The 25,348-nt window shown below is 41.7% G+C and overlaps 1 protein-coding gene across 1 annotated transcript; it reads left to right on the top strand.

Annotated features, from left to right (window-relative positions):
* The first annotated feature begins 776 nt into the window (after positions 1 to 776).
* On the top strand, positions 777 to 24,884 carry FAM47E (family with sequence similarity 47 member E). The gene is made up of 7 exons (XM_058547291.1): positions 777 to 1,255; positions 4,173 to 4,312; positions 8,792 to 8,942; positions 13,138 to 13,338; positions 19,119 to 19,274; positions 22,238 to 22,315; positions 24,494 to 24,884. Exons 1-7 carry the CDS (start codon positions 872 to 874, stop codon positions 24,527 to 24,529), a joined length of 1,146 nt encoding a protein of 381 aa, XP_058403274.1. The 5' UTR covers positions 777 to 871; the 3' UTR covers positions 24,530 to 24,884.
* The last annotated feature ends 464 nt before the right edge of the window (positions 24,885 to 25,348 follow it).

Consider the following 25,348-nt stretch of genomic DNA (forward strand, 5'->3'; position numbering starts at 1 on the left):
TTCTGCCTCAATTTCCTTATCTGTAAATGGGAGTAATGCCAGTACCTAGTACCTACCTTATAGGATTATGAGATTTAGATGAGTTAATACACGTGAAGCTCTTAGAACAGTGCCTGTTATACAGAAAGTTCTCGATATATGTTAGCTATTATGATTCTTATTAAAACACAAAGGGGACCAAATGAAAGGTTTGTAGGCCCAGTGTAGCCCATGGACTGCCAGTTGACAACCTTTGACCCCCCGAGTTTAGGGAGGAAACCGAGGCCCACAGAGGTTAAATGAAGTGCCAAGGTCATTCAGCTAGTTAGGGGTCAATAGTCGCTGGGATCCAGTTTCTTCCCACTGCACTATGTCCCTTTAAATGATAAGAAAGAGTCCCAGGAGGGGCCACAACTTGCAAGCGTCCTTCACAAAGCGAATGGATAGATGAACTGTGCTGGCAGCATTTAGTAATAATGGATTATTAGATTTACACATAGTGACATGGATAGGCCTTTGTAATATCGTGCTTGGTAAACAAGTAAGAAATAGAATACATTTATGTAAATTAAGAATACATGCACACGAGAGGACAATACAGGTATTTCAGGATGTGCACAAACAAAAGGATACATTTCAAATCCTTTAGAGTGGTTTTGCCTATGCAGGGAGAGCAGTGAGAGTGGGATATGGGGTTAACATAGAATAAAGAAACCAGGAGAGGGGCCGCGCTCGGACCAGTGATGATGTGCCGTGAACTAGGGGTATAAGCAACTCAACCTTCTCCACGTGAACCCCTCTTCTCCCACCTCTCGTGCTCATAAAAGGTCGAGGCCAGCCTTCTCACAACCTCCTTCTCCCACCCCAATCCTTGTGGTCCATATGACTGGGCATGTTGTCTTCCAGGTACAAAGAGACTCTGCCTTCCAAGTGTTTCACGAAGCACAAGAGCATGCTGATGTTCCCCACCGCCCTGAACAGCCGGCGGTGGATATTTGTGAGAAAGGGACTGGATGACTTCAGGAAAGGCTGCCCGCCTTGCCAAGGTCTGATCACTCAGGGCCCTCAGGAGGGCCTTCTCCCCCAGATTTATCACAGAGCTCCCCGACCTGCCCCAGAGAAGAAGCAGAACAAGCTGCCCAAGGAAGCAGCGCTGTTGGCCAAGCTCTTGGCAGCCCAGCAGGCACAGAAGGCATTCCTAGCAGATGTTGAAGCCCGGCTGACCCCACACCCCTTGGCTCTCTACCCGAATCTGGGAGAAGATATGCCTGTAGAGGTGATGTCCTGTCATAGGGTTGTGGAAGGGGCTTCACTCTTTTTGTTAGTGCCATGCAGTTGATTCTGACTCCTAGGGACCCTGTGTACAGCAGAGTGGAACCCTGCCTTGTCTGTTTGCACCATCCTCTCACCTTCCAGTGCTATATCAGACAATGCTCCACTGCTATTGACAGAGATTCCGTGACCAATTTTTTCAGAAGTGAGTAGCTAGGTCCTTCTTCCTAATCTGTCTAGTCCAGAAGCTCCGCTGAAACCTGTCCATTATGGGTGACCCTGATGATATTTGAAATACCGGTGGCATCACAGCAACACACAGCAGCCACAGTACAACAACCGACGGACGGGTGGTGGGTGTGGTTCCCTGACCAGAAGACAGTGGTGAGAGACCGAATCTTAACCACTAGACCACCAGGGCTGGCTGGGTCTTCACTGGGGCCTTGAAAATAACTCTCCTTAGATGCCTGGGAGTTTCCCTGAGGGGATGACATAATTATAGGGAGGAGAGGACGATGAGTGTCTCCTCAGGGTGAGAGTTCTCAAAGGGGTTGGAGCAGCCTTCCTTTCTCTGCCCCCAGGACACACAATCGGCAGCAACATACACGCTGCTCCCTTTGCTTCCTATGAGGCCATACAACTTATAAAGGTCCAGCAAACCGGAAACATTTAACTTCTTTTCCCTTGAAGTTCTACAAGTCGTCTTTGCTCGTGACTTTTTTTTTGCTGAGTAAGACTCACCCTGAGCTAATGTCTGTTGCCAATCTTCCTCTTTTTTTTTTTTTTTTTTGCTCGAGGAAGATTCACCCTGAGCTAACATCTGTGCCCATCTTCCTCTCTTTTGTATGTGGGTCGCCACCACAGCATGGCTGACGAGTGGTGTAGGTCTGCGCCCGGGATCTGAACCTGTAAACCCGGACCACTGAAGTAGAGCGTGCTGAACTTAACCACGAGGCCATGGGGCCGGCCCCTGCTTCTGACTTTTTAGGGGAGAAAAAATAGGGGGAATTGTTCAGTCTTGCTCCTGTCACTTTAGCCTGGTCTTAAGAGGTGTCCACAGTTACATACTAACTGACTGGTGGAACCGGAAAGGTCATGGGGAAAATTCACCAAATTGTCAAGGCCAGGGTTGGGCAGCAGCTCCTTTATGTCACCAGTGTCCCAGGTTGCTTTTGACTTTCAGCTCCATAATCCTTTGCATATGTCTCTTGTTCTTGTATCTCCAAATGGCTTCCATACCTCCAGGCATCCAGTCTGTCTTTCAAACAAGAAGGGGGAAGGGGCAAAGGTTAAAGGGTGCATGTCAGCTGACTCTATCTTTTAAATCAGGCAAATAATATTTTTCCCAGTAAACATCTTATTCATCTGACCATTCCTAGCTGCTAGGGAGTCTAGAAACTTGAGTTTCTTGGTTGGGCATTGCAATGAGCAGAATCCAGGACAAAATTATGCTAGATTTAAGGAAAAAGGGCAGGATGGATATCGGGCAGGGAACTAGCAGTGCCTGCTACCCAATCCCCTACCCCTGCAGTCTAGTCCCCACACAATGAGCATGACGATTGTTCAGAAAGGTAAACTCCTCTGCAAAGCCCTCCAATAGCCCCTTCTCACTCAGAGTCAAGTCTTTGCGGTGGTCTGAAAAGCCCTGTGTGTTCTGCTCTCCACCCCACCCTGCTCTGCTCCCTCTCCAGCCTCACCGTTTACTCCTCTGCTCTCACTCTGCTCCAGCCACTCTGCCTGTGAACATTACAAGCGTGTCCAAGTCATATCTCTGCTCCTCTGTCTGGGACACTCACCCCCAGATGAATGCCTGGCTCACTCCTTCACTTCCTTTAGATCTTTGCTCAAATGTCTCTTAATTGGAAAGATCTACATAAAATAACACTTCCCTTCCACCCTCATTCTCTATCCCTACTATGATCTATTTTTTAACATAGCACTTGTCACCCTTTGGGCTCCTCACTAGAGTAAAAGCTCTACAAGGCAGCACTAGTCAAGGGCAGGGACTTTTTCTGCATCTTTCACTGTGTACCACAAATACCTGGCATATGGTAGACACTCAGATAATATTTGTGCATAGTGAATGAATGAATAAATAAACGATCAGTGGCAGAGAAGTCCATAGAAAGGACAACTGGAATTTCTAACCAATTATTTTCCACTTGGGGCTTTCCTTCACGGCCTTCTGCAGGCCAAAGCTTCTGAGTCCATGACAAACAGATTGTTTCCACACACCCTCAGATGGGACATGGGATTGTGGCCTTATTTCCATGTCTGACCTCCCCAAATAGGTGTGTTGGCTTGTTTCTGAGGCAAGATCTCTTTCTATGGTGCTACAATGACCACCAGCAGCTCTAGATTTAAATTCTACCCAGAAAAAGAACCCCTCTTTTTGCGTGGTCCCAGCAAAATTCCATAACCTAATTCCCATGGGTCCAGCTTGGGTCACGTACCTATTCCTACACCAGTCACTATGGTCCTGACTGGCCAGGCCTGCCTGTGGAGAGAAGGTGGGGTCAGGCCAATCCAGACCATGAAGACTGAGAGTGGAGGGAGAGGTGGTTTTCCAAAGAAAAATCTAGATACTGTTATTCACAGGGGGAAGAATGGATGCTGGGCAGTCAAAAACCACAGAAATCCTCTAGAGGTGCTTTGCTCAGTGGGGCCTTTTGGGCCCGAGGTAGACACAGAGGCACTATTCCATCTAGCAGAGATGGAACTTCAGTACAAAGGCTGCGTACATGATGTCTAGGTGATGAGAGCTTACCCAGAGAACCCAGCACAGGACTTGCACAGAACCTGATGAACGGCGTTGACCTACTGGAAGGAAAAGCAAAGGGCAAGTTGGTCTGTTCTGTTTTAGAATCAAGGGCCCCCTTTTCAGCAGTTTTCTTCTCTCCAAGCCTGTTTTCTGTTTGTAGCTCTTATTAAAGGCGCTGGAAGTGCTGGATCCTGACAGGAAGCTGGAGGACACGTGGGCTTGTTGTCAGGGCATCAGGAAAAGAGCGAAGGGACCCACAAAACTTTTAACAAAATGCTCCACCCAAGTCTACATGGGACCGTAAGTATTGTTCTTAACCCCTCGCTCATTTCTGTCATCCCGTGAAACATTTTAGAGGTTACCTTCTCAAAGCTCCTCGTCTTTAGAATAATTTAGAGAACAAAAGTAACCAAGTTCCCGAGGAGGAGAGAAAGGAGCCTTGGGGCCTGCTCTGAATAGTGTGCATTTCATAAATGGATGTGAATTATCCAGCAATGGAACAAACACGGCTGAGTCTACATGATTCTAGGAGAGCTGTGGGAGAAGAGGAAGACTGTGGAAAACCTCACTAATTCGTCCATAATGGCTCTTTGAATTATTTATGGCAGAAGCCCTTTTATTCAACATGATTGGGACCAGTAGGTGGTTGGATAACCCAAAAAAAAAAACAAAAAAGGTTAATACAGGGAATTGCAAAAGATGATACTTAAGTACTTGAAACATTTTATTTTACCCTGAAACATAACTGTGCATTCACTTGCTAGTCTTTTAATATAAAGGCTTTTTTTGAGCATGGGTCTGCTGCTTGGAAGTCCCAGTCATGTTTTCTGCAAAAACACACCAGTAATGCCGTCTTCATTGAACCTTTCCAAAGCACTAAGCTTAATTTTCATAGAAACAATATAGGATCTGCCTTCCACTTTAGGCAGTTTCCTTAGTCAACCCTGCAAAAATCTCCAGGGCAAGAAATTAAAAATGGATGGGTTATCTGCTTAAAAGGGGTAGGTAAAAGTATGGAGAGAAGGAACAAAATTAATATCTTAATAAATTATTGTATCACAAAATAAATGTATAATAACACAAAGGTAAATTTTTCTGTCAGCATATGTCTTAGTTTCCTCTGGCTAGTGTACAAAGTAGCATAAACTTGGTGGCTTAAAACAACGGACATTTATTATCTCACAGTTCTGGTGGCCAGAAGTCTGAAATCAGTATTACTGTGCTGAAATAAAAATGTTGGCAGAGCCATGTTCCCTCCAGAGGCTCCAGGGAAGAATCCATTGCTTGCCTCTTCCAGTGGCTGCTGACATTCATTGGCTTGTGGCCACATCACTCTAGTCTTCAAGGCCAGCATCTCTAAGTCTCTCTCTACCCTGTCTTCATAGTGCCTTCTCTATGTTTGTGTCAAATATTCCTCTCTTTCTTTCTTTTTTTTTAAATATTTATTTATTTATTTTTTGTGAGGAAGATCAGCCCTGAGCTAACATCCGTGCTAATCCTCCTCTTTTTGCTGAGGAAGACCAGCTCTGAGCTAACATCTATTGCTAATCCTCCTCCTTTTTTTTTTTTTCCCCAAAGCCCCAGTAGATAGTTGTATGTCATAGTTGCACATCCTTCTAGTTGCTGTATGTGGGATGCGGCCTCAGCATGGCCGGAGAAGCGGTGCGTTGGTGCGCGCCCAGGATCCGAACCCGGGCCGCCGGTAGCGGAGCGCGAGCACTTAACCGCTAAGCCACAGGGCCGGCCCTTCCTTTCTTTCTCATAAGGACACTTGTAATAGCATTTAGGGCCCACCCAGATAATCCAGGATGATCTCTCCATCTCAAGCTCCTTAACCTAATCACACTTGTAAAGACTCTTTTGCTAAATAAAGTAACATTTACAGGTTCCAAGAATTAGCACCTAATCTCTTTGGGGGCCCTTATCAGCCTACCACAGCATGAGGTAATATCTCCCATCTTTAAAACAACTTTCCTTGACTACACAGTCTCTCCTTTCCTTTAGAGCAAAACTCCTTGAAAGAGGTGTCCATACTCACTTCTTCTATTCTTTCTTGAACTCACAGCAATCAAGCTCTTATCTCCAGCATTTCAAGGTCACTGTTGAACTCTGTGTTACCTAATCAGTTCTCAATGATCACCAATAACTCGACACATCAGTAGCAGTTGATACAATTGATGATGTCCTCTTTCTTGAAACCCTTTTTCACTTCGCCTCTGGAACATCCCTCTTTCTTGGTTCTCCTCCCGCTTCGTGGCCCTCTCTCTCGTCTTCTTCTGCTGGTCCTTCCTCACCTTCCTTTTAACCTGGAAGTGCTTCAGTCTCTGACATCTTCTTTTCTGTAAGTTTACTCACATTCAGGTGATCTCATCCAGCCCATCTGTCTATGGATGTTCAACATTTGCCCTTGGATGTGTAATTTGCATCTTAGACTTGACAAGTCCAAAACTGAACTCTAGGTTTCTTCCCCAAACCTACTCCCTCTTCTGTCTTCCCCAGATCAGTAAATAGCAACTCCATTCTTCTAGTTGCTTCTGGAACAATAGTTGCACTCTGCCCGTAAATCCTAATGGCTTCATCTTTGAAATATATCCAGAATCTCACCTTCTCTACTACTATCAGTCTGTTCCAGGACTATCATCTCTTGTCTGGATAATGGCAATAGCTTACTAACTGGTCTCATGGCCTCCGCCCATGTTCCCCTCCTCCCCCAAGTATATTTGTTAAATAGTAGCTAAAATGATTCTTTTTAAAACTTAAGTCAGATAGTGTCATTCCTTCCTGTGCTCAAAATTCTCCAATTGATACTTATTCAGAGTAAAATCCAAAGTCCTTACAATTGCCTCTAAGGTCCCATATGATCAGGTCCCCATTACCTCTCAGCCCTCATCCTCTACTGCTCTATCCTTTATTCACTCCTCTCCAGTCACACTGGCCTCGCTGGTGTTCCTTGAACATGCTCTGTGCACTCCTACGTCGGGGCCTTTGCACAGGCTGTTCTTGTCTGCCTAGTATCTGCATAGTTTGATATCTGCGTAGTTTGATCCCTTTCTTCCTTTGAGTCTCTGCTCAAATATCACTTTAGTAGAAATATCTTCTCTGTATAAATAAAAAGCCTGTCATCACTCTCCATCCCTCCTCCCCTGTTTTATTTTTCTGTATGTCACTTATAATCACCCAGCATATGTTTGTTTACCTCTTTTCTATCTATCTCTCCTTACTCAATTGTAAGCTCTGTGAGTACAGGGTGTTAACTTTATTTACAACTGAATTCTGATGCCTAGAACAGTGCCTGGCACATAGTTGGTGCTTAATAAATATTTGTTGAATGAATGGATGGGTGAATTAATGTGTGGGTGCTATGAATAAAAAGTAAAGGGTTCTATGAATAAAATGTGGGTTCTGAGGGCAGCCTATGGGAATGCCTCCCTGAGGAAGAGATGTGTTTGTTGAGACATGAAGGGGGATGCAGTCAGATGGAACAACATGAACAAGGGCCCTGTGACCGGAGGGAGCATGAGGAATTTATGGTACGGAGAGAAACTACTATAGCTGGAGCTGAGAGAGTGAGGGAGGGTGGTAGTTCCAGAACAATCTGGAGAGATAGCCAAGGACCAGGCCATGAAGAGCCTTGGAAACTGAGTTAAGAGTTAGGGCTTTATAGGAGGAATAACAAGACGCTATTGAACACAAAAACTTGTACCTGAATGTCCATAGCAGCATTATTCATGGGAGCCAAAAAGTGGCAACAATCAAAATGTCCATCAACTGATGATGGATGAACAAAATGCGGTCTATCAATACAATGGAATATTAGCCATAAAAAAGAATAAGCTACTGATACATGCTACAATACATGTGAACCTTAAAAACGTTATGCTAAGTGAAAGAAGCCAGACACAAAAGACCATATGGTTTCATTCAGATAAAATATCCAGTGTAGGCAAATCCATTGAGACAGAAAGACGATTAGTGGTTTTCAGGAGCAGGGAGAATGGAGGGAATGAGGAGTGACTGTTAATGGTTATGAGGTTTCATTTTGCAGTGATGAAGATATTCCAGAGTTAGATAGTGGTGATGGTAGCACAACTTTGTAAAGATATGAAAGCCACTGAATTATACACTTTCAAATGGTAAATATCATGGTGTATGAATTATCTCTCAATTTTTAAAAAGAAACTATTGAAGAGGCTTAATCGAGGATGAGGGGTGGCTGTGTTTGAAATGATCAGGTTTACATTTTGAAAGGACTGTTTTGGCTGCAGTGTAGAGAATGGATTAGGCATTGGCGGTTGGAGACCCCAAGAGAAGATGCAGAGACACCAGGGAGGAGCCTTTTGCAACAGTCCAGAGATGGAGACAGAGTTAAAATCTACCAGACTTATTAATGGGCTGGATTTTAGGGATGAGGGAGACAGAAGTCAGGGATGTCTCCTACTCGTCAAGATTGTCTAAGGCTTCAGCCGATTCCAAGCACAGTAATTTGGGCTTTTGTCTGGCACATGTCTTATTAAATGGTGCTCATATTTTAAAAAATCAACTTATGATGGTAAAATGCTATATGTTTTAATTATTGTAACTAATCATGATACACTAGACTTTATGATATTGATAATGAGAATGTGATCTTTGAAAAATTAACGTATAATTTGTATGAACTTGCAAGGGACTGCTAGAAATATTTGCTTTATGATCTCCTTTCCCCAAGATACTGTTTGAAATCCACTTGGATTCATGGTATCTCATGTTGTAATTCTTTGATGATCTTCTTATCTTTAGTCCCAAGAAAACTCCTGTGTCACATCCAAGCCAATGGCTTTATGAAGAAAAGAAACCAAGTGAAGCAGATTTGCTCCGTGAAGATAGTCCTTTTCTTCATGAAAACATACGCAAAGGAGTTAGTGACTTCTGCAACTGGGCTACAACTATTGTAAGTAAGTAGTAATGCTTACAACCTACTTCTTTTTTTTGTGAGGAAGATCAGCCCTGAGCTAACATCCATGCCAATCCTCCTCTTTTTTTCCTGAGGAAGACTGGCCCTGAGCTAACATCCGTGCCCATCTTCCTCCACTTTTCTTTTTATATGGGATGCCGCCACAGCATGGGCTGACAAGAGGTACATTGGTGTGCGCCCAGGATCCGAACCCGGGCCGCCAGCAGTGGAGCGCGCGCGCTTAACCACTACACCACAGGGCCGGCCCTTACAACCTACTTTTTAAAGTCAAGCTCAAAGTTGCTTTCATTAAAAAGCAGTGTTTGGATATAATCTAAGTCAAATAATCAAAGTCGTAAGGGAATCTTCATGACTCTCCCACCACTTAGAAGTATTTCTTATAAATGAAATTTCTGGAAAGTTTGCAAGCTTGCAGCCAATTTGAATGTTTATTTTTTATATCTCACATCATTGCTGTTGTTTCATATTTTTTTAGTGGCTCTCTTTTGTTCCCCAGCTTTATTGAGATATAATTGACATATAACATTGTGTGAGTGTAAGGTGTCCAACGTGATGATTTGATACATGTATATATTGCAAAATGATTACCACAATAGGGTTAGTTAACACATCCATCACCTCACATAATTACCTTTTTGTGTGTGTGGTGAGACCATTTAAGACCTAGTCTCTTAGCAACTTTCAAGTATACAATACAGGATTATTAACTATAGTCACCATGCTGTGCATTACATCCCCAGAATTTATTCATCTTATAACTGGAAGCTTATACCCTTTGACCAACCTCTCCCCATTTCCCCCGCACTGTTGTTTCATATTTTTATTTTCCATTTCAATGTAAGGATCTTCTTTTCTTTGGTCCTTCATTCCTTCTTTAGCTCTTTTTTCTCAGTTATATTTATCTATAAGTATTTGGGCAGCTATGCTTGATGACAACCTTCAAAAAAAGTATTTCTGATGTATAGAGTTTTGACTCAGTTATCAAGGTCTTCCTTGCCCTCCTTCCAAGAACCTATTTAGTTACCATTCCTGTTCCCGAGTTATGTATTCCTGACCATGTCTAGATTCCTGAGGCTTTTCCTGTATTTAATACCTTCAGGGATTTACAATCTCCCTCCCCCATTTTTTGAGTGTATTAGTCAGTTTTAGTCAATGTATTATTTAGGACTATTTCATTGGCAAGTGACTGAAATATAATTCAGACTGAGTTAAGGGAGAAAAGGGAACTATCCAGAGGTATTAGGAGCTACAGGTACAGCTGAATCTAAGTGCTAAAATGTTTTTAGGTGTTCTCCCTAGCTCTTGGCTGCTCTCCTCTATCCCACTCCATTTTCCAGCATCTTTCCCCAAGAGATGCCAAAAGTACCCACTAAAATTTCCAGGCTTACATCTTACCAGGTAGCAACCTAAGTGGGAAAAGAGCAACCCTTTTCCAATAGGGAAAAGTCCAGGCCTTACTCTTGCTGAACTAACCTGGGTAAAGTGCCTATGCCCGAATCATCCCGGATGAGTAGGGAGATGGAAGATGCTCATTGGCTAGGCGGGGTCACATGTCTAATTCTAAAGCCACGAGGTGGGTGTGTCCAGCCCAGCTGCAACAGATTGACTGAGAGTCGGGGAGGGAGGCTCCTCGTAGGGTGATTGGAGCAGGGATGCTGGCCAAGACAGATGATGCCCACTCTACCACTGCTTGTCCATAATCTGGCTGGATTGGATTAGCTGACTCCCAGCCCTCCGCTTCTCCCATTCCTACTGCTGGAGACTACTCTGTCTAAGCAGGAAATTTAAGGAACCCTAGGGTAACAGTTTAGCTGCCCTGGTGACCAGCCTTATTTTCAATCCCTTATGACTAAGGTCCCATCTTTACCTCATTATCTTACCTCAGTCCCTATCACACTACATTGTGGGATTTCCTCTGCTTATACTTTCTTCCATGCTGTTTCTTTTTCACCTCATTGGTTCTGCTTGCTCTGTTTCTGCTTCATTATTATTTCAGCCTAGTTTTGACTTTACTCTTCCCGTTATGCCCCGACTCTATTTCATGACTCCTCTCTACAAATTTCACTCCAGCATCAGCTTCAGTTGCTAATGGCCTCATTTTGCCTGTGTTCCCCAGTTCATATTTTCCAAAGTGGGACTGTGTTGAGTCTGTAGGGGAGGAAAAAATAGTTGTCCTTCTGCTCTTCTAAGTTCTCTCTGGGGTCCCTAAAACAAAAGACAGATTAACAAGAGAAAAACAAACAGAAGTTTAACATGTATGTATGGGAGATGCCCAGGGAAAAATGAGTAACTCTCAGGTGACTTAGAATTCGGCCTTAAATACCATCTTCAGCCAAGATAAAAGAGAGAAGGGTGTGGGAGCCAGTTATCAGGAGGTGACCGGGAAAAGTAGGTAAACAAGAGTACCATCTGTTACGTGGATTTAAGTCAGTGCCTTCTCCGTTGATAAGGGTTTCTTATGACTTAGAGTCTTCCTTCTCTTTCTGGTATGGAGAGGAGGACACCCTTACAAATGGAGATTTTTCTTACAAAAGTGTTACTTCTACTCTGTTTTCAGAGCTTTTTCTGTGTAGTCTGTTTCTTAAAATAATCAGCTCAAAATAATTCTTATGCCAGAGGCACATTTTGGGGGTGGCATATTCTGCTCCCCTTCAGGTCTAAGTTATCTTTTAGCCACATCATAGGTCAATGTTCAGCCTCTGGATTAGCTGCTCTTTTTTTTTGGCTCAGGAAGACTTGCTTTGAGCTAACATCTGTGGCCAATCTTCCTCTACTTTGTATGTGGGTTTCTGCCACAGCATGGTCAACAAGTGTTGTAGGTCTGTGCCTGGGAACTGAACCCAGGTTGCCAAAGCAGAGGCCACCAAACTCAACCGCCAGGCCACCGGGACAGCCCTCAGATTAGCTGCTCTTAATGTGCCCGTCTCTACTCCCACCAGCTGTGGCTGAGGGAAGGGAGTGGAGGGAGTTGTTCTGCTGTTCTCCACAAAACACGGCTGACTAAACCCACCCTCTCTAGCAGGAGCCCTGAATGGGGCAACTTCCTTTGTAAGGGGCTGCGGGCAGAACAAACATTGACATTTCTAGACATGTCTGGAAAATACCTCTGAGGATGTCACTGCTATAAAGTGTTGGAGAAGTTTGCTTTTGGTTGTCGATGCAAATAACCAATAACCATTCTAAAGATAAGCGAGATAAGGGGAGACTTACCTGAGCCAAGCTGAGGACTAGCCCGGGAAGGCAGTCTCCACAAAGGAAGAAAGCGTTCCAGAGAAGCATGGTTTTCAGTACAATCTTACACGTTTTTAGAACAAAGAACATACATCAAACATGCCAGGATACATATTCATCAAAGTTCCAAAGAGATATTCAGTTGCAGATTAGCAGGTCAACATGAACCTGCTGTCTGGGAAAGGAAACTTATCTTCAGGAGTACTGATACTGGCATTACCAATACTGGTGGGGTAGGAAAGAAAGTATGCATCCTTATCTTCAAAGAGTGCATTCCTTTACTTTCAGATAATGTTCAATGCATTCTTTACTTTAGTGGTTAAAGCAGATGTACAACATAATTTTGACAGGCCATAAGTCAGGCTGCTTTAGTTCAGGCCGAATCAGTTAAACCAGAATAGCTACCCCATATACCTCAATATGTGAAAATTTCTTATCCTGGTCAAACAGACTGAATTTTCCTCACCCCCATTATTTCCCTCAGGAATTTACTGCTTCTTGCTGGTCCTAAGTTGTCTTTTTTGTGTGTGTGTGAGGAAGATCAGCCCTGAGCTAACATCCGATGCCAATCCTCCTCTTTTTGCTGAGGAAGACTGGCCCTGGGCTAACATCCATGTCCATCTTCCTCTACTTTGTATGGGACACCACCACAGCATGGCTTGCCAAGCAAGAGCATAGGTGAACCCCGGGCCACCGAAGCAGAGCATGCGAACTCAATCACTATGCCACCAGGCCAGCCCCCCTAAGTTGTCTCTTAATGCACTGACAAAGCCCTCCAGACCCCAAATATTCTTGTCTCCAATGAATGCTGACTGAGCACTTTCTACCTCTCCTCCAAACTACCTCTTCTCCAGCCATGGTCAGATACCTCCCTTAGAAGAAGAAAGCAAGGAGCATTTCACCATTTGTCCTTGACTCGTGCTATGTGACCTTCTTCCAGGGAAGTTCGAACATTGATGAAGAGTTCATCCTGAAACAGTTTGACATTGACTATCAGAGCAAACCAAGCTCGGATGTGCCCCACACGAAGACTCTCAACCAGGTTCCCTGGGAGCTAAAGAAGAGTGTGTGGCTAAATAAACTGCAGGAGCCAGACTATTTCCAGGACCTAGACTATGAGCAGAAACTCCAGAAACCACAGGTAATTGCAAAAAGGGAGAAGACTGAAAATCAAGGAAAATTTAGTTGTATTAAAATCTTAAATGTTCTTGAATTCTGGTACTTCTGGGGGCACTGGCTTTTTTTCAGTAGCACTCTTGAATTTTTTTCATATTTAATAAATATTTGTAAAATGCATGAATATTTAATACATATAACAAAGTCGGTTTTACAAATAAGGTGTGTCATTCAGCATTATTGTTAATATCTGAAAAGTCGTTATTCTCTGTGCGTTTTATATGTATGTTGAAATTCTCTTTATGTGTTTTATATGTTGAAACACATCTCTTTATGCATTTTATATGTTGATATCCTAACAGGGGAAATATACATAAATGTTTATTATTACAAGAGTAAATTGCTGTGGTTAATGATTGTGAATGCTGTTTATTTTGTGTTCAAAGAATTCTTGAATTTTTATGGGAGTCTTTTTGACCACAAACCATCATTCTTGACCACACGCTTGCCTGATCATTAACAAATTGCTCAGTTTCCCGGTACCAATTTCCTGTGAAGACAGAAGAACAATGAAACAGAGAAGAAAAAAAACATGCTATGTTCCAAAGGGAAGTCCTGTGGGCCTCTGAGTACTTTTCTACACAATGTGTTACTGCAGTTATATAGACACAAAAGTCAAATCTTGTCAGTCCAACAACAGACTTAAGCGACCAAGTGAGAGTTGGGGGATAGAGAGAGTTCCTTTCTCTGAAAGTGAAAAACAATATATTATCTCTAATTACCCTCTGTCTTTTACACATAATCTTTGATACTCTATTTCCAATATTTTGGACGTATTAACTTTGTCCTTTATAATTTAACACAATCGACTGACCCATTTTTACTTACATGATGCTTTCTATCCTTGACTCTTTTGCATAAAGTTTATAAAACTTTGGATGGATTCCATCACTAATATCAGCATTTTAAATTTTCCATTTTCTTCTCATCTTTCTAAAGGGTAAAATGCAAAATCATGCTGCACAGGCAAATTATGTCCATCACAGCTGAAGCCCAAACCACTGCTTGACCTGAATCTGGGCTGAATCAAATTGCCCAATTCCCTGTACTTACAAATAATTACACAAGCACTGCTTTTTAAACCATGGAGGTTATTGCTAAAATTGAACTTTTGACTGGCAGATGGAGGGTCACTGTGCAAAAGTTCAAATATATTTCCACATGGTGTCACTTTCCTTCTGCCTGAAGGACTTCCTCTAACACTTCTTCTGGTGTAGATCTGCTGGGGATGAATTCTTTCAGCTTCTGTATGTCTGAAAATATCCTTATTCTGCCTTCATTTTTAAAGACGTTTTTGTGGGTATAGAATTCTAGGTTCACAGTCTTTTGTTTGTTTGTTTTCAGTACTTTAAAGATGTTGTTCCACTGTCGTCTTCTGGGTTGTGTTGTTTCTGATAAGAAATCTTATCCTTATCATACTATCCATATCATCCAAGATAAGTCATCCTTATCCTAGTTTTTCTGGACATGTTTTTTCTCTTGGCTGCTTTTAAGATTTTCCCTTTGTTACTGGTTTTGAATAGTGTGATTATTACACACTTTGGTGTATATTTCTTCATGTTTTTGTGCTTGGGGTTTGCTGAGCCACTTTGATCCATGGGTTTATAGTTTTCATCAAATTTGGAAAAATTTTGACCATTATTTTTTCAAATATTTTTTTCTGTCTCTCAACTCCCTGCCAGGACTGTAATTACATGTAATTAGGCTGCGTGAAGTTCTCTCAGCTCACTACAGCTGTGCTCAGTGTTTTGACTCTCTTTTTCTCTCTGTGTTTCTATTGCTATGTCTTTAAATTCTCTAATCTTTTTTTTCTGCAATGTCTAATCTGCTCTTAATCCCATCCAGTGTATTTTTTTTTTTGGTGAGGAAGATTAGACCTGAGCTAACGTCTGTTGCCAATCCTCCTCTTTTTGCTGAGGAAGATTGGCCCTGGGCTAACATCTGTGCCCATCTTCTCCACTTTACATGTGGGACGCTGCCACAGCATGGCTTGATAAGTGGTGGGTAGATCTGCACCCAGGATCCGAACCCGTGAACCCTGGGCCCCCAAAGCGGAGTGCGTGAACTTAACCACTATGCTACCCGGCCGGCCCCCCCATCCAGTGTATTTTTCATTTCATACTTTATAGCTTTCATCTCAAAAAGTTTGACCTGGGTTTTTTTTTTAAATATATTTCATGTCTCTACTTAATCCTTTGAACATATGGAATACAGTTATAATAACTGTTGTAATGTTCTTGTCTGCTAATTCTAACGTCATTGTCAGTTCTGTGTGAGTTTCCATTAATTGATTTATCTCTTCCTTGCGGATCATGTTTTCTTGCCTTTCTGCATGCCTGGTGATTTTTGAGTAGATACCAGACATTGTGAATTTTACCTTATTGGAGGCTAGGTATTTTAGTATTCCTATAAACTTGAGTTTTGTTCTGGGATGTAGTTAAAGTTACTTAGAAAAGTTTGATCCTTTTGGGTCTTGCTTTTAAGATCTGTTGGGAAGGACCAAAGTAACGTTCAGTCTAGGGCTAATTCTCTACTATTGAGGCAAGACCTTTCTGTGTGTTCTATCCAGGGTCCTGTGAGTCTTTAGGTTTCCCAGGAGGGATGGGCGCTGTCCTAGGCCCTGTGTGCGTGCTGGGCACCGTTCCCTCCAATCCCTTTGGTTGGTCCTTTCCCAGAACTGGGTAGTTTCCTCCCACACATGCACAGAAGGAGACTCTGTGCAGACCTCTGGAGTTCCCTGAGCAGCTCTCTCCTTTCTGTTACTCTGTGCTGCAAACTGTCGCTGCCTTGCTTCCTGGACTCTCAGTTCTGTCTCTTTAACTCAGAGAGTCCACTGGGCTCCTCCCTGTGCTGTGGCCTGGGAACTCTTTCTCGGCAGAGAGCTGGGCAATTGTGGGGCTGATCTCGTTTGTTTCTCGTCTCTCAGGGATCACTGTCGTTTGTTATTTGATGTCCTATGTCTTATAAACCATTCTTTCATGTATTTTTTTGGTTGTTGCAGATGGGAGGGTAAATCCGGTCCCTGTTCTAGAAGGGGGAGTCCCCATCTTTATTTTTTCCCCCCATACACTTCAAGCCTGCTATACTCTGCTCTTCGGTTTCTTTAACACTCTGAGCCTTCCCACTACCTTACTTTTGCTCACAATATTCTCTCTGCCTGAAGTGCCCCTCTTCCCACGTCTACATGCTTATATCTTCCTTTAGACACAGATCATATGCCAGTTTTTCCCAGTGTTTTCTCCAGATCTTTTGGTTGACACTAATTTATTCTTACATCTAATCTCTCACAGCAGTCTGTGCCTCTATTGTAGCATATCTCTTTGCCTTGTATATTCATTCATCCATTTGTTTATAAATTCATTCAACAAACATTTCTTTTTTTTTTTTTTTTGATGAGCAAGACCTGCTCTGAGCTAACATCTATTGCCAATCCTCCTCCTTTATTTTTTTTTCCCCAAAGCCCCAGGAGATAGTTGTATGTCATAGTTGCACATCCTTCCAGTTGCTGTATGTGGGATGTGGCCTCAGCATGGCCGGAGAAGCGGTGCGTCGGTGCGCGCTCGGGATCCGAACCCGGGCCGCCAGTAGTGGAGTGCACGCACTTAACCGCTAAGCCACGGGGCCGGCCCACAGCAAACATTTCTGAGCATCTACTACAATGTGCCAAAAAGTTCTGGGAGCAAATGAAGGATTGTTTCCTGCACTTAAGGAGCTTACAGTCTAGCAAGATCAACAGGAAAATGATTAACTGTAATGAAATGGTGTCATGGTTCGTGTAGGACATAGGAGGAAGTAATCAATTCCATCAAACATGGGGTGAGGCTGGGTATGGTTAAGGCTTCACAGAAGAAACTAGGTCTGTGCTGAGTCTTGAAAGACCACCAGTTACCCAACAACATAACATATTCCAGAACTCAAGTTCTTCAGTAGAGCAGTAGTCTAGACTCCATCCTCTCCCTTCCTTGCTTTTTCCTTCTCTTTCCTTCCCTCCTTCCTTTAATCTGGTGGTTCTTAACTGAGGGAGATTTTGTCCCCTTTCCCCCCAACCCCTGCCAAGGGATATTCAGCAATGTCTGGAGATGATGTTTTTGGTTGTCATAATTCAGGGGGTGCTACTGACATCTAGAGCATAGAAACCAGGAAAGCTGCTAAACATTCTACAGTGCATAGAACAGCATACCCCTCCAATAGAATTATCCAGCTCAAAATGTCAATAATGTCAAATTTAAGGAACTTGACTTTAATTCAACAAATATTTATTGAGCACCTATTATGTCCTAAGTATTGTTCTAGATGCCTGGGGGATATAACAGGGAACAGTCTCAGAAGCTTACGTTTTAGAGGGTGAGAGGAGAGACACCAGACAATCAGAAAAATATACAGCATATCAAATGGTGATAAGCGCCATTAAGAATAATGGGGTGGGGCTTGCTGGGTGGCATAGTGGTTTATGTTTGGCGCACTCCACTTCGGCGGCCCAAGGTTCCTGGGCCTGGATCCTGGGTGCAGACCTACACCATTTGTCAAGCCATGCTGTGGCAGTGACCCACATACAAACAGAGGAAGATTGGCACAGATGTTAGCTCAGGGCCAATCTTCCTCACCAAAAAAAAAAAAAGAAGAAGAAGAAGAAGAATGAGGCAGGGAAAGAAGACAAGGAGTGTTGTGAGGTTACATTTTTCAGATGGGGTGGTCAGGAAAGATACTACTGAAAAGATGACATGAAGTAGGTAAGGGAGTGAGTCATGTGGGATCTTGAGGAAGAGCATTAAGGTAGAGGAAACAGTGAGTGCAAAGGCCCTGAGGCAGAAGCATGATGGTATGTTCTAGAAATAGCAAGGAGGACAATATGCTGGGTCTGGAGGGATCACAATGCTGATTCTTGCCCTGAGAAGGGATATTCTTCCCCTCTGCTCTGTCCCATCTTCTCTGCTTCACACATTTGTATCTGGCTTGACTCTAGAATGCTCCACACATTCCACCTCATAGTTTAAATGTGAGTGAGAAGAGAGAGAGGCAGAATCTGCGTGTCATGTTTCTTTGCCCCGTTCAAGCATTAGACCCCCTTTTGTGACGAGACAATGTGTAGGTATTGCATCCACAGTATCGGGCTATGAACCAACAGATGTACTACTGAGGAATGAAAGAAAGAAAGGAATGGCATCTGTCCGTCCCCCTCTTTCTCTCTTCCAATTAAAGAGGCAAGTGATTGGTGTTGGACGGCATTTTGATCAAAAATAGTTTAGACTCTACGAGGCTGAGTACAGTGCTGGGCTCATAGTAAAGCTGATAACTTACTGTTTTGGTTGACAGAGTATTGTTTAAGTTCATTACTCTTTGGTGAAATATGTGATTTTTACATGAATTCTAGCTGCTTTACATAATTCTCCCCTTTAATCTTTCCCAACAACCCTATGGGATGGATGTAATTATCTCCGTTTTACACATGAAGAGTTTAAGTAACTTGCACGTGGACTCATGGCTACTAAGTGCGGGAGGCTGGATTTGAACCTCAGTTTGTTTAAATCCAAAGGCCATGCTTAACCACCACATTATTTTCTCAATCATGAACTCTTCATGTTACCTTTGTAAATCAAAGCGTGCCGAAACTTCATAACATATTTTGGCAAAGATTAACCATAAATTAAAAATAAATGATACTGCTTTTGTAAGCTAAATCTTAGACTTATTGAAATGACAAACCAAGAAAACTAGTAAACTTGTGAATTATGTTACTTTCTATAGAATTCTTATAAACCAAAAAGGGTGAAGATGAGGTATGGAGCATGGTATCTGAACACCAAGTTGTGGAAAAAGCAAAGAGCAGATGAACCTTTGGTTGACCCCAAGGTCTCACATGAAGCTCAAGATGAGAATTTTAAAAAGGAGCTGCAGGAACAGGTATGTGTATATGCTGAGATTTGATCATCTGAGCTAAGGATTGTCACAGTGCGCTGCCACCTCATATTGAAGCCAGAGTCTCTGGAGTAATACAGAGGCTCTCGAAAGTCTTACAGCTTGCATATTGAACTCAGCAATGAGCAAGCCAAGTCTTTATGTGGGGAACGTGTAATAAGCAAGACCTGAAATATCCTGGCTTCATGGTAGACACAATGTCTCTAAAGATGGGGTAACCATTCACTGTACTCCTACCATTCTTGATTCTCTGGGTAAATTGGCTGTTCAAAGGGTGGTGTAACCTTTCGTAGGACCTGGTAGGACCACCTCAGTACAGAATGGATATAATGTCATGAGTTCTCTTTGAGTCATTAAATGTGAAGCTTACTTTTTATCAGCAATCGATGAATGTTAAAGAAATCAATATCACGATCAGGAAATTTCCTTTATGCAACTCAGCTGAGTTGTAGGATCTGTCTGAGAGGAAAGGGGCAAAGGTTAAGCACTGTTCAGTATCACAGAGCAACAAGCATGCACAACAAGGATGTGCTCTAATTTTACTGCCAATAAACTCTGCCTACCCATCTCTCGTATACAAGTATCTAGTGGAGAGAAGGTACTCCTTGTAGTCCTGGAAATTTGGAAATGTTGAGGCGACACTTACACAGGACTCTGATGAGAATATTTGTGAACCTCTTCTCTTTTTCAACTTTTGGATTCAAGAGATCCAAAACTTCTCCCAGATAACGATATGAAAACATTTCGAAAAAGTAAAATGCTATACAAATTTGGTTACTCTTTCATTCAGAAATCACTCATCAATTGCCTCCTTTAGATTGGAAAGCTGAGACAGGAAGGATGGTCGTTTTTATCTTTTTTAGTACTGGGGATGAAATTCTTATTTTCGGATGTGAGACATGACAAATTTGTGAGCACAAGATGTTTATCTATAAGCCTCAAAATAATGTAAATATTATTCAGCAGAATTTCTTGGTGTATGGTTTTTGGAGCTGCCTATCTAAATTTATGTGAATTTAATACATATCATAGAACCATTCCAGTTGCATTTTAAAAAATAAAACATTCTCAATGAATTAGACATTTAACAACAAAAGTAGTTACAAAACTTTTGTTTTAAGGTATCTGGAAGTTCTTTTTTAGAAATATATTCTTAAAGACTATTTCTTAAAGACTTAAAGAATTTTACAAAAATATTTCATTTTGGTGGCAAAAGCTAGTAAAGATGTTTGCCAAAATGGCTACAGTCAGCTCATGAAAAAGAAGTATATTTAAATTTGGAAATATGGTTGATATAACTATTATGGTAAGAGATTGTTTATCAGGCAGTTGAGACACAGGAAAGATTCAAAACAATGAAATTGTTCTGTAATGATTTTTATAAATCACACTTTTGTAATGACTGGAGATGGGTTTACCCTGTGTACTTTAGGTGGTACCACTTGGCTATGGCACCCCAGTTCACAAGACACAGGCATGATGGTGTGCTGATAAGGGAGAGTCACTATGATGACATGGCTGTCTTGTTGGGAACACATGAGTTTTGATTGTCCTTGATTGAGTTTGTTTGGAAGGTGGAATGGTCTTAAGGAATTGAATTACAATGATATAAATTTATACATCCAATTTTTAAATTCAAATAAATGAAAGGAAAAACCAAATGAATGCATGAATACCCCGAAGATATTGGGACTGGATCAAGTCTTTTTTGATTATCATGTCCTTTGGAGTTAAGATCTAAAAATTGCAGATATATTGTTGAGTAGGAAAAACACTCCTGTTTCTTCATCTATTGCTCTCGATTCTGGTCACCAAATGCGTCAGGGTTTTTGACTCCCACCAAGCAATTCTCCGATTCTCCTGACACCAGCTGGGTGTCCTACAATTTAAGTCATTTCTGACACTGTCTACCTGGAGATGGCATCAGATCCCACAGGCTCAGTCCCACAAGACTGCCCTCCACTTCAGATGTCAATCACAAGTCCAGGTTGTCACCTGTGCTTCTGACTGACTGGCTATAAATCGCAGGTTCCACAACCTGCTCCTTGGGTTGAATCATCTGCTAGAACAGCTCACAGAACTCAGGAAAACAGCTTACTTACCAGATCACCAGTTTATTATAAAAGGATACACTCAGGAACAGCCAGAGGGAAGAGATGCATAGGGCAAGGTGTGTGGGAAGGGGCTCGGAGCTTCCATGCCCTCTCCAGGCATCACCCCCGCAGAATCTGCACATATTCACCAATCTGGAAGCTCTCTGAACCCCATCATTCTGGTTTTTTATGGAGGCCTTATCATGTAGGCATGATTGATTAGATCATTAGCCATTGGTGATTAGCTCCGCCTCCAGCTCCTCTCTCCTCCCTGGAGGCTGGGGGCTGGAGCTGAAAGCGCCAACCCTCTAATCCCGCAGCTTCTGACAATCAGCCCCCATCCTAGAGCTATCTAGGGGCTTTCCAAAAATCACTTCATTAACGTAAACTCCGCTGTGGTGAAAGGGGTTTGTTATTAATAACAAGCGACTCTCCTTTCAACTTTGTGGCTCTTATCCTTAGGAAATTCCAAGGGTTTCAGAAGCTCTGTGCCAGGAACTGGAAGAAGGGCAAATATATATTTCTTATTATAAATCACAGTATCACAATGGGTAATCCTAAATAAGTTAGATTCCAGACACCTTAGGTCAATAATTGTCTAATTGCTAAAATGTGTTGCTTATCCTTAATACAAGGGTAAGAAAAAGGATAGGGAGAGGAGAGAAAGTTGGACATCTTTTGAAAGCCTTTGTATTCATCAACTCATGAATGTTATCTACACACATATTCCCAAATGAGAAGGAAGTGGTTTAAAATGAGGTACTTTATAAAGAGACAAATGCTTTTAATGAGGACAAGTATGAAATCAAGCTTCTGACTGCTGACTGGTGTTTTAAAATGTGAACCGTCTTTTAGGAGGAGTTACTTGCAGACCTTCACGGAACAGTTGCCTTTAAGGATTTCCTTCTAAGCAGGGGCTACAAGATGCCGAGCGTGAGTAAAGGGTGATTTCAGAAAGACCTGCTGAGGGGCTCACAGTTGTTGATGGAAGGGGTTGGCACCCTGACAAAATCGGAATACCTCTCTTACCTTAGGACTCAGGCCTCTGGAAGAAAGGGTGTGCTTTTCTCCAGACAGAGGCCCAGAGATGGGATTTAGCATTTTGCTGTTTTTCTTCTGCCTATTTGGTTTCTGCTATGTCAGAGCTGCTGTCTCCCTGCTGACTCACCTGCCTTGGGTTTGGCCTTAACGTGACCAAAGTGAAGGGATCTATATGTAGGGCATGTGCCTTGCAAACTCTGACTGCTACTAAAACACTCTGGATCCTCTAGGAAGTATTTAAGTCTCCTTTACTTCCACATCCAAGGACAAAGATGGCTGGGGTCAGGACAACGGAGCTGGGATTCACAGTAGAATCTTCGTACTATGCGATCAGCCTTATGTGGAAACAGACTAGGGCAAAAGTTCACTTCCTGGGGGGCCCACCAGTGTCTTCTGTCTTCTTCCCACTTTCTCTTTTCCCCCTTCTAGTTTCCGCTCCCTTAAGTTGTGAAGTTGGCCTCAGCTGCATCCCACATGGAGTGGCCCCTTGGAAGACTATGAGTAACAAGGGTGGGGTGGGAGGTTGGCAGAGTGGACCGTTTAGCAGGAAGTGCTGCACCCAGATCAGCCCTGTCACCACAGCAGGAAGCCAGCTAGGCATGGGGCCAAAGTTGTAGCTAATAAGTCATGCATTTGTCTAGTATCCTCTGTGCTCACATCCCACGGAGTCTTTAGGAGGCTGTGCAGCCGAGATAGATGGTCAAAGTTCCTGGAAATGAGACACTGGATTTCTTTTTTTGCAAGAGTGATAGAACTAACAATAGCTTATACTTGCTGGCAAATAAACACGTTGACCAGGTTCAGATCCAGACTGGTTTCAAAGTTAAATCAGACAATGAGAGGGGAAGTCTAGACTATAACGTAGGGAGAGAGCTAAAGACTCCATTCCAGAACTGGGGTGAAATTCCTCCTTTAGCTTTGAGTGTCAATAATGGGCCTGCTAGATATACTTAATATACCTGTACACATTTATGTACTTATAATGACCTTATCTGTATATAAGGGTCACATAAGTATATTTATAATATATAAAATATGCTTATATATTTTATATGATTACATAATTATATATATGATTATATATTTATATAATATATATGTAAATATACTTAAACATAAATATAATTATGTGATATATGTGTATACATAAATATGTGTGTGTATACATATATACATACACATACATATTCCTCTTGCCGAAGAGATAGACATATATATATATAATCCTTACTTGCTCTTGGTGTTATAATGACTTATAGTTCTATTCTTTTTTTCATTTTGATTTGTCCCCTGTGGGTTTCATTTATTCTGTTGATGAAGATTTAGTTCAATTTTGGGCAAAAGGAAGCATGCCTGACACTGGCTATCCTCTTCTAGCTGCATTGACCAAAGAGAGATGATGCCCCTGGCTATAGCTGAGTCCTCTGAGAATGAACACCTGTAACTCAAACCTCTGGAATATTTTCTCCCTTTATTCTTACATCCTATATCCTCTATTTTATCAATAAGATTTCAACTGAAAGAAAGGAGGGAATCTATTATAGTAAATGAGATATATATATATATGCACACACACACTATATACATATATGCATATATATAGTAATTATTTAAATTTGTGTGAACATTCATTCTCTTTTTATTCCATAATGTCTGTATACAGTGTGTATATACACATTCATATATGTTACATGGGCATACATACTTACATACACATTCCAGTATCTGCTGCTGGATTATCTACTCTATGCATTACTCATAGCTTCCTTCCATCTGCTGCACAGATGGGTCCCAGGCACTTAATACCAGGGATGAGCAACACAAGGCTGTGCTGAGCTGGGCTGTGCTGGACTTGGGCACAGAACAAGTGTTAATTAGATCTAGGTATTTCTGATGCTGTGCAACTACCTTCCAAAGTCCAACATCTGTCATGGTCTAATTATCAACATGAGATTTTGAGTACTAAAAGGATATATGTCACAGTGTGAGATTGTGAATTTGAGTATGGTAGTGGTTGTGGGCAGGACTGTACAATTTTTGTTTGCAATCTAATAAAGTTTTTTTTTTTAGTTCCTTGAGAAGATGTACATCAGGAAGGAATGTTAATGTGACTGTAATAAGACTCCCATAAAATAAGTCAAGCATAGAAGAATCTTGGGAAGATAATTAGACAGATTTTATTTACTATATACTTGGATATGTCTCTCTCTCTCATTAAACATTAAACAAAGTTTATGATGACTATCCCACCATGGATGTACAACTTTGACTTGGCAACATCGATAAATTTCATACCTAATACTTAACAAACATTTCACATTGGTCTTCTGCTTCAGTTAATCAATATTTTATCAACAATGAGATCAATATTCACATATAGTTTTCTCACATTTTTGTAGCATTGTCAATATTGCATAGTTACATCAACTACGTGTAAAAATAAGTAAAACCATAAATAAAAGCAGAATTACTCTGTTCCATTTTCCCAGAGTATTATTTTCCCTGGTTTTGAGTGAATACCTCCTTTACTCTTTCTTTAAACTGTAATTTTCTTTCATTTTGAATTAAGCCTCCTGAGGTTTTCTTTTCTTTTTCAGGCATGGTAGTCCTTATAACAAATGTGTACCTGTAACATAAGATCATAGATTATAAGTTTAATAAAAACTCAAGATGACACATTTTTTTAAATTAATTTTTTAAAATTATTAAAAATGTTAATACTCAGAAAAATCAGAACATATAGACTAAAAAAAGGAATGTAGAAAATACAAATAATTCCTATAGAGTCCTCTATAACCACTCTTCACTCTGGCATATATCCTTCTAGATCTTTCTCTATGAAACCCACTCTGAATAATTTAATCAAAAGGAATTTATTAAAAAGATATTGGACCCCAAAGTTTTATCAGTTATTGCATTTGTTTT

This window comes from Diceros bicornis, chromosome 8, assembly GCF_020826845.1.
Source record: "Diceros bicornis minor isolate mBicDic1 chromosome 8, mDicBic1.mat.cur, whole genome shotgun sequence".
Lineage (NCBI taxonomy): Eukaryota > Metazoa > Chordata > Mammalia > Perissodactyla > Rhinocerotidae > Diceros > Diceros bicornis.

What these genes read in the sequence shown, in the direction of transcription:
- FAM47E (XM_058547291.1), top strand. Translation starts at nt 872, where the DNA reads ATGTTGTCTTCCAGGTACAAAGAGACTCTGCCTTCCAAGTGTTTCACG. An exon ending in GAGAAGATATGCCTGTAGAG is followed by an intron (nt 1,256 to 4,172) that starts GTGATGTCCTGT and finishes TTCTGTTTGTAG; the next exon opens with CTCTTATTAAAGGCGCTGGA. An exon ending in ACCCAAGTCTACATGGGACC is followed by an intron (nt 4,313 to 8,791) that starts GTAAGTATTGTT and finishes TCTTATCTTTAG; the next exon opens with TCCCAAGAAAACTCCTGTGT.